This window comes from Malaya genurostris, chromosome 3 (assembly GCF_030247185.1).
Source record: "Malaya genurostris strain Urasoe2022 chromosome 3, Malgen_1.1, whole genome shotgun sequence".
NCBI classification, from domain to species: domain Eukaryota; kingdom Metazoa; phylum Arthropoda; class Insecta; order Diptera; family Culicidae; genus Malaya; species Malaya genurostris.
Window position 1 is genome coordinate 303610291 of NC_080572.1, and position 17729 is coordinate 303628019.

At 36.0% G+C, this 17729-nt stretch overlaps 2 protein-coding genes across 2 annotated transcripts in view; one reads left to right on the top strand and one right to left on the bottom strand.

The window, feature by feature from the left end:
- LOC131434400 (uncharacterized) overlaps nucleotides 1-17729 on the top strand; it is a 42063-nt gene that overhangs the window by 2104 nt on the left and 22230 nt on the right. The window contains exons 2-4 of the mRNA XM_058601067.1: nucleotides 9202-9390; nucleotides 9640-9799; nucleotides 9855-9911. Of these exons, the coding sequence (XP_058457050.1) occupies nucleotides 9202-9390; nucleotides 9640-9799; nucleotides 9855-9911 (406 nt within the window). The remainder of the gene's footprint in view (nucleotides 1-9201; nucleotides 9391-9639; nucleotides 9800-9854; nucleotides 9912-17729) is intronic.
- Nucleotides 16205-17280, bottom strand: LOC131435807 (rhodanese domain-containing protein CG4456-like). Its single transcript, XM_058604019.1, has 4 exons — nucleotides 16921-17280; nucleotides 16668-16856; nucleotides 16440-16599; nucleotides 16205-16380 (listed from the first exon to the last, which is right to left on the bottom strand). Exons 1-4 carry the CDS (start codon nucleotides 17093-17095, stop codon nucleotides 16320-16322), a joined length of 585 nt encoding a protein of 194 aa, XP_058460002.1. The 5' UTR covers nucleotides 17096-17280; the 3' UTR covers nucleotides 16205-16319.

A 17729-nucleotide genomic window follows, 5' to 3' on the forward strand; every position in this document is an offset into this window, starting at 1 on the left:
GTTGACTTTAAAAAAGCATCAGGATAACATTTCGTGCATTTCTGGCCGCGTAAGAAAAATACCTCAGTGTACACCATTCTTTTTATTAAAGATGATCGGGTAAGCAATTTCTTTAACCCGAGGTGTATTTTCCTCCCAAACTCGACACGTGCCAAATAAAAAATAGAAATCTTTACCCGCAGCCGAAAAAAATTTTTTTTTTCTGTGCCCGAACCTGTCAGGTTCATTTTTCAAATCGGTTCCAAATACCCGAAATCGGATCAAATTTTTGAACCCAAACCCGACCCGTACCCGTTTAAAATGAACAATTCGGATCGAGTTCGGGCTCCGAAAAAAGACGAGTGGGTAATATCATTGACATAACTGGATGACGTGAATACGAATGAAGCTGACACGCTTTTCCACACTTCGGAAAATTGTTCTTTAGTTTGAGCGAATTCTATATCGATTTATCATAAAAGCTGTAAACAAACATCATGAAAAAACATTGATGTCGATTTTTACCTAAAATTTAGAATAATTGCATTTTTCATGATACTGTAAGTAAAATGATGGCGACGACCGACATATAACATATTTGGTAAATTGTTGTATCTGAAACATATAGCAATTAAATTAAAAATAATACAATAAAACCAAATTTCTTAGAATCTGCTCGGTTTTTGCTGTTTGAATTTGGAAACTCGAAATTCATAAGAATATTTAAAAAAAACATTTTATGAGATTCATAACTAATCGGTTTCATCAATTCATAAAGTTGTAGTGTATTTTTATGAATAGGCAAATTTTTATTACTTGTATTGGCTATGAGAACTACCATGTATCTGAATATTAAAGAGTTTTTTTTATTTGTTTATTTAGGAACAAGGGAAAAGTACGTTGGAGCTGAGATTTTTGTTCTCCTTCTCCAGCAGACATAAAACCTTCTCATCTTTTGTATCAACAGATAAAATTTGTCCAAATGATACATAACGAAATCCTAACTTACCCTTATTTAAACTACAAAGCTAACTACAACTATTCATATCGACTAATTATCTTAATAAAACTAGCGGGAAAAGATCAGAAGGAATCGGGTTTCAATGGTGTTACGAGGTAAATTGAAATCAAATTCATTAGAGCAAGAATCGAACAAGCGACACATACTCGAAAACGGTTCATTAAAGCCATAGTTAGTTCTAGCACGAGGAATTCTGAGAAAGGGATAGAACCGCAAATTACGCCGATGAATGTCAAAACTTAGCTGTTGTAGGAGATCTGCACAATCAATTCGATATTGGATGAGGTCCGCGACGACGGGTATATTCTATGTGATCTTTGAAACTAAGTTTTGAATCCAATAACACTCCTAGATCCTTAAATGATGTCTCCCGTTCTAGTACAACTTGCGAAATAGTGTAATCATACGTGATCGAGGTTCGTTTACGAGAGAAGGAGATAACGGAACGTTTAGAGGCGTTCAGAACTATTCTGTTGACGTTGCACCAGTTACAAAATACATCCAACGTTGACTGCAAGAAAGTTGAGTGTTTCAGATCTTTGATGAGATGAAACAGCTTGAAATCGTCGGGAAATGATAGCTTCATACATTGCAATGAGAAAATCAGATCATTTAGATATAGCAGAAATATGAATGGTCCTAGATGGCTTCCCTGAGGAATGCCAGAGCTCACGATGAATGATGGAGTAACGCAGTCGCCAATTTTCACGGTTATACTACGACCAGTCAGATATGATTCAATCCAATTGAGAAATAGTTCAAATAGTTTTGAAACTAAACATCAGAGCTTAAAATTGTCACGCATTCTCAATGAAAGAAACCATTCCAGCAGTCTCATTTTCAATGTTTCACTGTCTCATTCGTAAATGACCGACACCAGAACAAATGAAGAGAGACGAAGCATTTTCGTTTCTCATCGAAAAAATGAGAGAGCATGATTGCCAACGTCACTCTTTCCTCTGTGACAAGACGAAACCAAACTAACATCTTCAGGTAGCAACAGCAGAATGTCAATTCTCATTCTTTCATCGATGTATTGAAAATATGTGACGCTTGGCTATAAAAAGCGACTAAAATATGGCAAATCGAAGTAATTACATCTCAGAACTTCTTTGGAAACCAAAACTACTACAAATTCTAGCACCAACAGTTAAAACTTATTGTGAAACCTTTTTCTGTCGTTTTCAATTCTCACAACTTTGGTTGAATATCGACACTGCATACTATGGGATTTTCACTGAAAACTGCAAATGACTGAAAGGGCAAATGAAAGAAAAAACACAATTTTGAAACTACTGTCCTGCTTATGTCATTGACTGGACATGGATTTCGTTCTCAGCGTTTGCAAGCGAAGCTGAGAGTGACAGTAATCTCTTGTACTTTTCGTCTATTTTTCAGTCAATGAAAATGACTTTTTTTAGCTCTGCTAAACATAATGCGGCAATTCCTCGATGGTTTCGCTAAGATCCCTAAGTTCGACTCTTCTGGTAGAAGGTAAAAGTTTAGATACGAGAAGCCTTCAGCTTACTTAAATGACCCTTGTCACGCCTCACTTTTCCGCAGTTTATCTTCTCATCCTTGCTCTTCCTTGAGTACTATGGCTCTATAATTTCATATTTTTTCCCCTCATATAATCTCTAGCTGGTTTGATATCGTTAAAAACCGTAAAAAGTTTGGATACAAATAATTGGAAATAGAGCGAATCTATTTAACACCGGATAAATTAAAGTCGGCTAGAATCATTAAACATTTGGTTAGTGACTAGCAAGAGCGAATTCAAATGCTGCTAGATCAATTCCATATCGTTGATGCGATCAGGCGATATGCAAACTACACAGAGTTGTTAAGAAATTACAGAGATGTATAGATGATCAATCGACCACTACAAGTATCACACTCAGCATTCACATCTCTCGGTTATGAACGGAATGAGCAGTACACTGCTCATGCCAAAGATTTTGATTTGTTACGAAAAATGAACAATTTCACTATAGGCGAGAATATCAATTATAAGATCATTTTGGTTATAAAATGAATGACTAAATTGACCGTTTTAAACAACATGCACAAATATGTCTTCCTCATATTAGTCAATTATAAATACTCATAGTTTATGACCATCCATAGTCAATCAATACTCCGTATTTCTATGTGTCTATTTTCCACGATACGCTTTGGTCGATGATTCATTCAATTCATGTGTTTGGAAATTTGCGTGCCTTATTTTGGCACTAAATTTTCTTCATAATGTTCGTTCATACCAAACTTTTCAGAAAACTTTAACCTTCAATTTATTTTTAGATATCTCATACTACTGAAAATTTTATCATAAATTTCTGAACATATTTCCAATGGCGTGGAGAAAAAGTAATCTTGCTGTGTTAAATACAAGAGATATTCACGATTAAGTTCTACCCATTCTTATACAGGGTAAATTTTGAAAAGGCGTATAGTAAAAAAACAAAATAAAAATCCGGACTCAATTTGAGTACGGGAAACTATTTTCTCATTTTAAACGGGTACGGGTTCAAAAATTTTGTCGGGTTTCGGGTATTCGGGTTCGAACATTGTCGGGTTTGGGTCGGGTAAAAGTGTTTTATTTTCAATCGGGTACGGGTCAGGTTCGGGTTGAGGAAATCTCTAACCCATACTCGAATCCGACAAACTTTTTTTCCTTAACCAAAATTCGATCCATACCTCTAGTTCTTAGTGATTTTTCCTATAGGTTTCACACATCTAAAAATATTATGACTGTATCGAATTCTAGAATCTCCATCTGGTGAAAAATCGATGTATTTAAGAATTCGACTTTCCAAGTAACAGAAATTTCGGATTGAATCGTTACATCAAATAGTAACTCCTGATCCAAAGTGAATAAGATCCCGCATTCTGCAAGTGAATCTACTGAATGTCATGAATTATGAGTTGTTTTGGTTGTACGTAACTAATTCTGAGGAACTCTAAAACTTTTATTGATGGTTTAAGTGGAGATAAAAAAAAGAGGTTGCAATTTATCAGGCAACACAATGATTTTAGTTGGTTTGACGTAAAGTTGCCATAACTAAGTTCAGTTTTGCAATGACTGAGTGGAAACATATATTGGAGAAGCCAAATAAAAAAGATAAGCTCAGAGACAGAACTCGAACCTGCGGTGCATACGCGTTTTCCATTTCCGTCACCCTGAACCCTGTAGATACAGTTCTACCGCAAAACTGGGTTTGGCAAGCGAATATCGAACAACGGTTTAAATTCTAGCCGCCTCACGACCGGTACCACATATCAAAACATCTTCTCTGTTAATCAGACAACAAACACTAGTTTTCTCACTCTATACCTATTTTCCGCTCAAGTACAGAGTCGTGAGGCGGCTAGAATTTAGACTGTAGTTCGATATACGCTTACCAAACCCAGTTTTGCGGTCGAACTGTGTCTACCATAGCTCGGGATGGCGGAAATGATGAACTCGTGCGCACGGATCGCATAAAAACGCAGGTTCGAGTCCTGTCTCTGAGCGTATCTTTTTCCAAAAATCTGTGAGTTTATCATTCATTTGACTTCTTCATTATATATCTCCACTCAGTCATTGCAAAACTGATTATTCAATCTATAGTGCCACTGAGTGCACCAGATACACTGTGTACGGTTGGTGATACATGACCTCATATCGCAAGCAACTTTCACTTCTATTTACACTCATTGACTCGTCTTTCTTTATCATTCGCGGAGTAGTCGCTTGGGCATTTAGTTAACTAATCCTAAATCTCTTCGATGACTCTTTCAAGCCTAGTGAATTCGAATTATATCGTATTAAATCTTGCAACTTCGATTGAATAGGTGAAATGTAATAAATAATTGCCCATAAATAGTGGTCACTGGAAGCCTCTCGGTCAGCCACATGACCATGACCACTTTGGAGTATTTTTTTTTTATAAATTTTATTTAGACCCGGTCTTAACCTAATTATGGTCTTATCGCCGGGTAACTTTGGAGTATTCAATAAGCAAATATCCTCAAGTTTCCGTTTCTTTATTTATTTCGATAATTCCAAAATATTGTAATAACCTCAAGTACTCAAGAAAATCCAGAAAGATTTTCAATCGATTTGTTTATTTTTTTAGAAAAGGTGATTACATCTTTGAAATTATAGTAAGGGCGAGTTAGATTTGACCGAAGAACATTTATTCTAACATTTGTAAAGCAATAATTTACGGAAACTAACGCAATTATCAATGACATTGTCAACTGATTCAAATAGCACATTTTTCATGTGACTAGGTAGCATTGTTTCAAGCTTGCCGAACTGACTATAATCTAACCAGTTCTTATCAAAAAAAAAAATCGGTTATCGCATTTTACCGAAAATTGCTATTTTGAGAATTGCAAAAATAAATGTCGTGTATATCATCGGAGTTTCTAGATTTCTATAATAACAAAAACCGGTGCCGTCATTCGAGACTGTTTACTCGGCAGCAGGATTTATTTATTGCCATTTGGCTTCACTCGAGCAGAATAAATTCAAAAGTGCATCATATTTTTAGGCTTCCGTTACTGTTCCGCGAATAGTCCGACAAATAAGTTCGACAAGGAATCCATCGATCCTAGCCTGATAGCATCCTACGATGAGATAATTGACCTACCGGAAAACCCCGGAACTCTGTTGATCGATGTCCGCGAACCGGAAGAACTCGCGGCAACCGGAGTGATACCGACCAGTATAAATATTCCACGTAAGTTCAAAACTGCAAACAAAGAACAACTCTAATTCTTATCATTCATAGTCAAAACTGTGGCCGACGAATTGAAGCTAAGTCCATCCGCCTTCCTTGCCAAGTACGGTCGGAAGAAACCGGCAGCTAATGATCCCATTATCTTCACCTGTCTCAGGGGGATACGATCTGGCCAAGCTGCTTATGAAGCAGAGAGATTGGGTTTTAACAAGTAAGAGTAGTTTGGATTTCGTTTCATAATTTTTTGCTTGAACTTGCTTCTTCTTTGCAGTGTCAAGAACTATGTCGGATCGTGGACGGAATACGCGGAAAACAATATCCTACTGCAGTAGCCTTCGAACGGATGACTGCCAACTTGCATTTAATACAATATATCAGTACAAGCATGCTTTTCAGTACTTATAGGTGATGAAACAAAACTCAAGCTCAGTGAAATAAAAACCTCAGGCACCCAGCAGAAGAATCGTTCCATAAATCCGAACCATCTGTTACTATCGTTACTAGAAGTTGAATTCGAAAATTGAGATCGTCGGTCGATTTTAATACAATCATTTCAATGCTTCTCTAACTTCTCGATACCGTACGTGTAGAAGGATTTTTCTTTTGCCTTGAAATATGATTTACATTCAGCTAATGCTTCTTCGTTTGTGTTGAATTTATCGGCATGATCAGCGAATAGTCAGTAGTCACCGGGGGTCAGATCTGGACCATAGGTGAACTAGAAAGCAATTCTAAGTGTCATTCGTTCAATATATCCATCGTTGTCGTCGACTTGTGAATTTGGGCATCGTCTTGGTAAAATAGTGCTTTTTCTTCGACATATGAGATCGTTTTTCCATGATTTTTGCCTTCGCTAATAACGCTACGTAGTCTTCACTATTGATTGTTTTTCCTTTCTCAAGACAGTCGATGAATATTATACCACATGAATCCCAAAATACTGAAGCAATAACTCACCCAGCTAACTGTTGTCCATTTGAATGATGATCGTTTTGATTCCGCAGTAAGCTGATAGATCCATGTTTCATCCATTGTCACGTATCAATCTGATTTAATACTTGTAAACACGGCCACACACTGCTCGGAATCAAGAACGTTGTTGTTTTTGATCGACTGTGAGTGAACGCGACACTCACTTTGAAAAAATAGCTTTCTCATGGTGGAATGTTTACGCATAACTGTAGAAATACTGTCTTCTGATATCTTTACGGTCTCACGCAATTTTAATTCACGATTAGATATCGATTTGTGGACATTTAGTATGTTTTCTTCTCTATAAATATGACGAATTTCGCGCCAAGTTGAACAAATGTTGGCAGCTTGGCACTCTCTGATTTGAATGAAACTCTCTGGAAATGTAGCCTTTTCACCGAATACCCTGTTACTAGTTTCACCGAATGATTTCACCGTATACCCTGTTGCTAGTTGCCCGATATTTGTCGAAAGTATCAGTCCTGGATAAGCAAAAGTCTTTGTAAGAAAAACATTTTTTCTTTCAAAACGTTCATCTCACAACATATGAAAGATTGGCAGGGAATCTGTGTTGGGACAAAATTTCATTCAAAAAAAAATAATGGCCTCTTTTTTGTAGTATGATTTCCAATGTTTAAGATCGATTTTCTTTCAGTGATAAATTCGATTGGTAATTTTTTTCAGTTTATTCTCTCGAAAATTAGACTTATTTTGAGAACATCACCAGCACATTGGTATTTTTTCTACTTTAATTATTTGCAAAAAAATTGTAAAAACGTCTAGACCTTTTCAAAAGATAGTCTAGTTCAGCTTTGCAGAAAAAAAGTGAGCAAAGTCGCTTTTTGTGATAAAGTCTATATGCTACCAACTCCGAATACGACTTTGCAGCGAAATTTGTCTATTCGAATCCTACACTGAAAAAAAATCGCTTTTCAAAATTTAAAGTCAACTTACAAAAATAGGATACCACTTTCGAATTCAGTGAAACTTTGTCCCAAGATAGGTTGTTATTTTCCTCCCAACCGCTCATGTGAGGTGGGCAGTTTAAGGAAAAAAGTGTTTCTAACTAAAAATTTTCTTCTCCATTACTGATACTTTTTTGCAAATAACGGGCAACGGTCAGTATTCTGTGAAATGTGAAATAATGAATTGAGATTCATTAAATTTTTGATGATGTAGACTTTCAGTTTATTTTATAAACTTTTTTTTTCAGTGTAGGACTCGATATGGAAGTTTTTCTCTATTTTTTTTAAAACGACAGATTTTGCGAAAATCAATAGTATAATACTTTTTGGAAGGTTTCGTCATTTTTCGTCAACTTTTTATCCCTTTTTAATAAACAGTTCGGATCAATGTTGGAAAAAAAACAAAGTATGCAATGTGACATTTTAAGACAAAGCCTACATGTCCAGAAAGTTTCATTTAAATATGGAAAAAAATTGCCAACTGCAATGATTTAGCGCGAAATTCGTCATATTTATCCAAAAAAAATTTTAAGGAATATACATATACATATTTCTATGCGCATGGAAATTAATCATCATGCTCTCTGGGCGTAAAAAATTGCAGATAGTACAGATCATATAGGTTTATTTATTAATCTTAGCGCATAGCACAATAAAATTATCAACCATTCGCGGTAGCTAGCTACCCAGAGCAATGAACCCCTGGGGTATAGTTGAATATTTTATTAACAAACTACCGTATCTTGTGATCAATGTGGGAATGCCGTTTTTTAGTAGTAACATGCTTCGAACTAGCAATCCTTCCCTTCCAAAGTAGGTTTAAATATTGTTAATTGAAATATCCAGTTTGGTTTACACTAATTAAATAGTAAAGGTTTTATGCATAATTTACATGAAGAACTGAAAAGTTTTTACCGGAGTGAAAGATTGATTGCCATAATATAAAGAAAACAATTAAAGGGCCCTATTTAACGGAAATGAACGGAAATAACAAACCAATTAGTATACTTTCAAGCAGCCCGTCTAAGTTCTTAGTCCCGCACTTTTGGTCAGAAGTTTAGCGTAGACACTGATGTAGTTTTCGCTTGATGCCAAACCTAATACAGTTTCTACCCTAACTACTGTTAAACCGTTTATTTGAAACTAGTGTCAACCCTAGTTTCAACATCATTGAACTGAAAATCGATTCTGTTTCGAACTTGATTCTTATTTCGGGTTTGCTTGATTCATGTTTGTTTGATGAAACTAACCTGAGTCAGTTTCAGTTTTCTGAATCGAAAACGTCATGAGTTAGGTTTGGTATCGAACAAAAATAACAGTAGTCTCATCAACTCCACCGAATTGTTTTTCCAGGCAACGGACTTGCATGAACACAGCTTTACCCAAACCTGTCAAACGAGGGATAACGCAATAAAACTGGCCTGCTCCGTTCGACGGTATTCAGTTTCGACTGATCATTCCTCATCGAAAGAGCCATTTTCCATCATGTTTTGCAAATATTCGCTGATTTCACTGTTGACCGTTGTCCTGATCGTAGGTTTTCGCTACTGTACAGCCGATTGTACCGAGAACAAGTTTGATAAAAACTGCATCGATCCCAGTTTGGTAGCGACCTACGAGGAGATTGCGGATCTACCGGCACATCCAGAAAAGCTGCTGATCGACGTTCGGGAACCAGAGGAACTCGCAGAAACCGGTGTCATTCCGACCAGCATCAATATTCCACGTAAGTTGAAAGAATTTTTTTTTCATAATTTTTGTTTAAAACGATTCTTTTCAACACATTAGTCAAGTGCCCCTCAATCCTCGCAGGAGGGAAATGGAAGCTCCTCTCCCCCTAGAAAATGGGTGACAACGAGATCGAATACAAAGAATTTTTTATTTAAAAAATCGGCTCAATCGGCCACGTAAAGCTTGTACGCAAATAGGCCTGAATAAAGATGTCTTTTAAATAAAAAAAAAAAAAACACATTAGTCAACACCGTCAGCGAAGAACTGAACCTCAGCTCTGCTGCATTTCAAGCTAAGTACGGCCGAAAAAAGCCAGAAGCAAACGATCCCGTTATCTTCACCTGCCGCTCGGGAGTTCGAGCTGGCATAGCAGCAAACGAAGCCGATCGGCTAGGGTTCAAAAAGTAATACGAATAATTTTTCATTACTGTTTCCGATTATTTATCTGTATATTTTCAGTGTGAAGAATTATGTTGGATCCTGGACGGAATACGCCACGATTAATAAGTTGAAACAGTAGTTCAAAACATTTACAATTCATTGCAATCGTTGTTGCAATAAATCATAGTCAACACTTTTGTAGCAGATCTGAAACTGAAATATACTCGTCTCAAACAAAAGCTTAAATCGTTGATTTTGTTTATGATATCACTTTCAGTATCACGGCGGCGTTGATTTCACTTTTCGTGAAGTGCCGATAATTAACATAAGATGACCAACTCTTGCTTCTTGCATAAGCTGTCAAATTTGTTAATAGATAAGAATCCAAGTCTCACTTCCATTTCGATTCAAATGAACATAATAAAATTAAATCTAAGTAAATAATTATAAATATTAATAGAAAAACTTCTCAGCTATACTTGAGCTATACTTGTCGAATACTTGACCCCGCAATGACCGGGAATCATCAGCTCTAAAACCATTTCAAATTGCTAGGGCTATTGCATCTATATTCATTTCTTTATTAGAGTTTCCATAATATTTTTCCGATTACTCGACTTTCAATTAACGAAATGTGATAAAATCAAATACAAGATCTTTGCTTCATCTGTAAAAAGCAATCGTTCGAAAATTGTTCAATACTGCTGCTATGGCGACGCGAAAGTTCTAAGTGAATGCACCGAATTTCTTCTTACCCTTAGAGTCAATCTATCGGATAGAGACAGCTGATCACACTCTAACTAATGATTGTCGTATATGAGATGACTACTGGAACCGTTACCCTATATCTACACGTTGATGTACTGTCAAAACGAGTTTGTCTCACAAGCGCATACATTTTGTCCTTTAGTATCATTGAGAATAAAAACGTTCCAGTCTCATCGAAGAACTCGTTATTCCACAGATAAAAATCCCCGCTTGGCAGAATAGTGTTCTTTTACACGGAGAACACATCAATCGCAAAAAAGACAGGCTGTTATTGTACAGAAAGAATAACACTAATTTAAAATTTTAAATCATGAGTAATCGTCACTTATGGTAGGAAATTGAAATATTCAGTTTTTATATTAAGTATGGGGGGAGCGGGGGTTTAATTCTTCATAATAAAAAAGAAGGACGAACACGTTCAAAAAACTTCTTCATTCAATACGAAAAATTAAATTTAATGCAAATATAATGAACATTGAAATATCTGACACAACTTGCACACTCTTAAATCAACGAAACGTATTCAAACCAATACACAAAATCCAATCAAAAAAAGCCGAGAAAAAATGTGAATTTTTTTCTAATTAGAATCTATCAAACTTCTTTCGATAACATTTGGATCAATTAGAAGAGCTGATTTTGTGTACTGTTCCCCATCTTTGTCCACTTATCGTTGTATTTTGTTGTAATGCAAACGACCAGCAGCATGATGACGCAATCGATCTTCGCTGAAGGGACTAAATACTGAACGCAATTAATTTGAACTGAATTCTTGATACTCGGACTGAAACTGTTAACGTTTTATACCTACCCAGGTACGAGAAAGACGTCATGAGTTTCGATACACGTTTCTACCAAAAATCTTAGAAAACTTTAATTTTGAATTATTTGTGATTATGTAATACAACTGACAAAAAAAATAACTTGACAACGACGGAGGGGGGAGAAATAACTCGTACTTTGAGTAAATTTAAGAAAATTTTTGATTTCAGATAATTCTACATCGAGTTATCGTGTTCACCGCGCAACGTGATTCTCAAAAGAGGTTTTGGGGAATGCTCTGTTAGCGCCTTATTTTTCAATATTATTATACGGAAATTGAACTAAATATTCTTTAAATAATGCTTTATAATGCAATAACAAGTTTGAATAAGTTTGCTTAAGCTTTTTCTCCATAAAAATCACAAAAATGGTTTTTTGGATTCAAATTACCTCTTACTTCCCCCTTAATATTGTACAGGTTTGGTTAGTTGATGACCAAATACATTTAAACGAAAAAAGCACTCCTTAGACACGACTGGACCGATTTCCACAAACTTAGGTTCAAATGAACAGTATTAATGACACCTTTTTCATATCAATCATACTATCATATCTCGGATAATTTTTCAAAAAGGCGTATAATCAAGTGACAGTTTCTCTTTGTTTACTTTCTCTTCTATTAATTACCAAGCGGTTTCCACGTTTATCACTCAACTCTTTGCATGAAATGATACCCGAAACTTTCGACTTTCAAACAGAATAGTGATATCAAAGAAAAATTTTTTAATCAATTCACAATAATCGAAAGAGAGAAAGAGAGAGAGAGTGATTAAAGAGAAACTGTGAAAAATCAACCGAGATATATAATACTGTGGTATTCTTCGAAATAATTTTCTTCGTTTCTTGAAAGAATAGTCGGAATCGGAATGTTTGACCGTCCACTGATAATGACTACCAATTGTAGTAGTTTTGAGGTTCATTTAGAAAAAAGTTTACGTTTTGAGTATGAAGAAATGATAATAATAATAATACATAAAATACATGAAATAGTAGTAGATATTATCGTGAGATGGGAAGCGTTACGTTAAATTAAAGAAGCCAGAAAGTGTTGCATACGATAATTTTCTTAAATTGAGGGTTACATATGTTATCATATGAGTTATTTTGTGAAAAATCATGAATGTAAAAAACCGTTATAATGGTTAGATTCTTGCGGTAAACGAGTTACGATGCGTTATTTTAGGTGTTACGAAGCGTTACATGCGTCGCTGTTTTGTAGGTTGTAGGTGTTACGAAGCGTTACATGCGTTTCTTGTTTATAAGTTATAGGCGCTACGAAACTTCACATGCGTTACTTTTTCGTTATAGAAATTACGAAGCGTTACATGCGTTACTTTTTTGTAAGTTATTCGTGTTACGAAGCGTTACATACGTTACTTTTTGTAAATTAAAGGCGTTACGAAGCGTTACATGCGTTACTTTTGTGTAAATTATAGGCGTTACGAAACGTTTCATGCGTAACTTTTTGTAAGTTATTGGTGTTGCGAAGCGTTACTTTTTTGTAAGTGATTGGTATTTCATTACAGCGTTACATGCGTTACTTTTTAGTAAATAATAGGCGTTACGAAGCGTTACATGCGTTAGTTTTTTGTAAGTTATAGGCGTTACCAAGCGTTACATGCGAACTTTTTTGGTAAATTATACGCGTTACGAAGTGTTACATGCGTTACTTTTTTGCAAGTTATTGGTATTACGAAGCGTTACAGGTGTTCTTTTTTTGTAAGTTATAGGCGTTACGAAGCGTTACATGCGTTACTTTTTTTACAAATTATTGGTATTACGAAGCGTGTCATGCGTTACTTGTTTGTAAGTTATTGGTGTTGCGAAGCGTTACATGCGTTATTAATTTGTAAGTTACAAGCGTTACAAGCCTTACTTTTTATAAGTTTTGAGTGTTACGAAGTTTCTACATACTCTTCTGTGAGCTATAGGCGTAACGAAGCGTTACATGCGTTACTTTTCATGAGTTTTTGACGTTACAAGTATTACTCGTTTGTAAGTTAAAAGCGTTACTTTTTAGTAAGTTTTAGGCGATACGAATCCTTACTTTTTGTAAATTACAGGCGTTACGAAGCATTACTTTTTGTAAGTTACAGACGGTACAAAACGTGACATGCGTTAGTTTTTTGTGAATAGAAGGCGTTACGTGCGTTACTCTTTTGTAGATTTCATGTGTTATGAAGTGTTACATTCGTTACTTTTTTATAAATTGGAAGCGTTATGAAGCGTTACATTCGTTACTTTAAATAAGTTCTAGGCTGTAATGTTTTGTTAGTTATAGGCTTTACGAATCGTTACATGCGTAACGTTCTTGGTAAGTTTTAGGTGTTACAAAACGTTACATGTGTTACATTTTTAAAATGTACAAGCGTTACGTTGTAAAAGTGCTACAACCGTTACTCTTTTGTAAGTGTTGTGTGTTAGAAATGTGTTAAATTTGTTAAAAACCACGAATCGGTTGTGTTACTCTATGCAGTGAATTGACGTCATTCAAAGTAGGGATGTGAATGATCTCAGAATATAAGGCATCATTACAAGTCTTGTTCTATATAAATGTTAAGAACGTCTTAGACATGTGTTACAGAAATAACAGTACAGTAAATGTAAAGTAATGTAAATACAATAATCTTCTCTCGGGCACAGTGACAAATTTCATTTGAATACTCCATGATGACAGCTCCAGTGGAAAAGTTTAAAGTGTCTATTAAAAAACGCCGGTAAAAGCTACACCCAGAATTAGGTACATAAATAATATTCAGTAACATTGTTTTAGCCTTTCTCATATAGAAAGGTTATGCAATCACTGTGAAAACCGACTTTTGAACCAAGGCCCGGAGGGCCGAGTGTCATTTACCATTCGACTGAGTTCGTTGAGTACCCAAAATGTCTGTATGTGTGTATGTAACATTTTTTGCACTTACTTTTCTCAGAGACGGCTGAACCGATTCTTACAAACTTAGAATTAAATGAAAGGCCTTATGGTCCCATAGCCTGCTATTGAATTTTGTTTGTATTCTACTTCCGGTTCCGGAGTCATAGGGTAATATGTGAAAATTAAGAAAAAAGTGTGAACTTCATTTTTTCGGAAACGGTTTTAACGATTTTTAACGATTCAAATGAAAGGTCTTAAATTTCTTTAAAAGTTTCTGGAAAATTTCATAAGGATCCGGAACCGGAACTAAAGCGCGATAAGTGGAAAATATTCAATTTCATGAGTATTTCCTCTCAAACGGTGTCAAAAACAGGTACATGTCTAATTAAACTGACTGATAAATTCATCTAGTTTGCAGAACTCGTACTACTCGGTACTACTAGCCCCCCATTTTCTTTTCTAGAAGCACCAAAAGTAGTGAAAGAACCCCAAAAGTAGAACTTATGTCGATTTTACAGCGCAGGTTGAACCGATTTACACAAATCTTGATCCAAATTAAATCTCACATTGCCTCAAAAGCTACTGTGAAATTTCATCCGGATCCGACTTCTGGTTCCGCAATTACAGGGCGATGAGTGTCAAAGCTTTCAAACCACCATATAAAATGACGATACAGAACCGGTACGTGCTGGTATGGAAGAAGAAAACCGAACTCGCCTTTACAAACGATGCACACAGCGTGCTTTGTTCAATTTTGTACACGCTGCAAAGAAAACGAAACCCAAAAACCGAAGCTGATTACTCACTTTCCTCAGACATAGCGTGACCGATTTTCACAAACTTAGGTACACATTAAAGGTCTTGTGATTCCATATGAAGGTTTATACACTTTTGGTTCCGAAATTACATGGGGAAGAGTATTAAAAAAAGGGTGAAACAGAAAAAAAGGTATCTAAAGTAGACTCGAAACTATTCCAATAGATAGTCTTTGTTAGTAGACGATTTCCCGACGGTTCCCGATTCCGAAAATAGTGTTTTCATACTTCAAAATGAAATTCAGTCAATTTTGTCAGAGACGGTTTGAACGATTCTCACGAACTCAAGTTCAAGTAGAAGGTCTTATGGTCCTATATAAAATACCTGAATTTCATCTGGATCCGATTTTCGTGTTAAAGTGACAAGGTGAATGAAACAGGGCAAAATTCTTTGTGTCGATGGTCATAATTGTTGCTGGTTATACGAACTTAATTTAGCTATTCCGGTCCTCGGAATCCGGTTTCGGAAGTATTGGAAATAGAACTCACTTTTCTTCAAGACGGACAAATCGATTTTAACTTCACTTTATTTATAGATCCAAAGGAAAAGTCTTACGGTTTCATACGAAATCCCTGAAATTGTTGTGGATAAGACTTCCGGTTCCGGAACAATAGTGCCGCTTTTACGTAATCACCAACAAGCTGAATGACCTAAAAAACCAATCCAGCGAAGTCTAAACAGACGAAGTTTCCATGGTGTCGTAGATTTCTATGATATTTCAGTACTTTTCTTCTGTTGGTATCGGTTTCCCAAAACAATGTTTGGCAATGTATATATTTATAGCAGTAAATAAAGCGGATGAAGACCGGTTGAAGGTTGTGTTGAATATGGTATGGTTGGTAACTAAGGAAATAACAATATTTACCACACCCACCTGTTGGTCGCGACGCCTGCTGCGTCTTACATATACATATAACAATTTTTGTCGAGTCATCGTGATCGCGTATTTTTTCTGCAAAACCTCAAACTGCATTACGGACCGGCAGATTTGCACTTTTTTTGGCCGGTTGTAAACAAATATGGAATTTATAATTTCCACTCGTGACGAGTTATGCAACATTAGCGTGATTGAGAGCTACTATTAAGAAAGAGTAAATCCAAGGAAGTCTTTAGAGTAGGTATTTTCAGCACATTTAAAAATTTAAAAGTATGCAATTCAGTATTATATTATTTCCATTGTATGATTTTGTATCATTACAGTACAAAGTTAATATCAACAGCTCTTAGTGGTTGTCTCGGGTTACAGCAGCAGGTTATGTCGATATCTATTGCAGCAGATTATTTGCTTCAGCATATTCTGTCCAGGATCCGACATAATTCTTCACACTGTAATTGAGGGACAAAATTGAGAAAAAAAATATGAAAGAGAAAAAAATCGTTCTCACTTTTTGAAGCCTTGCTGGTCCGCCTCGTACGCCGCATCAGCAGATCGAGCTCCGACACAGCAGGTGAAAATGATTGGATCTGTTGGTTCGGGCTTCTTCCGGCCATATTTGGTTTGGAAGACGGCCGGACTCAATTTCAGTTCATTGTTCAATGAACGTACTGCAATGTCAAATGAAAAGGGATATTTCACACGACGATTGTACGCGATTTCTGCACATTCAACTTACGCGGTATGTTGATACTGGTCGGAATCGCACCCTTAGCAGCGATTTCTTCGGGTTCGCGGACATCGATCAATAACTTTTCCGGGTGCTTCGGTAGGTCAACAATCTCCGCATAAGTGGCCACCAGACTAGCGTCGATGCATCTTCTATCGAACTTGTTACCGGTGGCTTTTGCTGAGCATTGCCTAAATCCTACGAATAACAATCACTTCTAGCATTAACGAAAAAAGCGTTTTTTTTTTCAGATAGTACTCACCGGTTACTGAAACTGGAACAATTTGATTCTTTTCGACAATCTGGCGTCCGAAGAAGGTGCTGAACTGGTTCACTTTCAAACCACATCGAGGTGCTTTCGAGCCATTCGGTACCAGGATTCTCGAACGCAACGGTCCCAAATTTTGCACAAGCAATCTTATTCTGCCGGTATTCATCTTTTTGCGGTTGAGTTCTAACGAGTTGTTATCCTGAACTAATTCCCAAAATTTGCCAGAACACGAGTTTATATACCTTGGTGGAAGTTTTAGTTTGTGTTGAGCATGTTTCTAAACAGAGTAAAGAATATCATGCAATGCAACACATTTGTAGGCGGAATCAATGCGAGATTCATGTATTCTATTTATTCGGTCTACGACACAGAAGAAGTTTTTTTTTCGGAAAGAAAGAACGATACCATTGCCCATAGAGAAAGCGACGTCGAAATGATTGATTACAAAATGATTAGATTATAAAATATTATCATCACAAAATTGTTGAATGGTTTGTCTGCTAAAACAAAAACTAAAAAATGACAGAATCTGTTGTTGAAACAAATTCGCAATTTTATTTTCTGTCTTTCTCATTATTATTCTTTCTTTCACTGCACAGCAAAAAAAAATAATGGAATTTACCGGTGACGTAAATCCGCATATGACTCAAATCATAAGAACGTAATTCGTAATTTGAATAAATTTTACAAGAATGATCTACATAAGAAGTGTATCGAAAAGTAGTTAGCAACATTGATTATTGAATAAAAAAGCGAAAAAAAACATATTTTGACATCAGTTTTCGATATATTGTAGAAAA

What these genes read in the sequence shown, in the direction of transcription:
- LOC131435807 (XM_058604019.1), bottom strand. Translation starts at nt 17,095, where the DNA reads ATGAATACCGGCAGAATAAGATTGCTTGTGCAAAATTTGGGACCGTTG. An exon ending in TGTTCCAGTTTCAGTAACCG is followed by an intron (nt 16,857 to 16,920) that starts GTGAGTACTATC and finishes TGTTATTCGTAG; the next exon opens with GATTTAGGCAATGCTCAGCA. An exon ending in GACCAGTATCAACATACCGC is followed by an intron (nt 16,600 to 16,667) that starts GTAAGTTGAATG and finishes TTGACATTGCAG; the next exon opens with TACGTTCATTGAACAATGAA.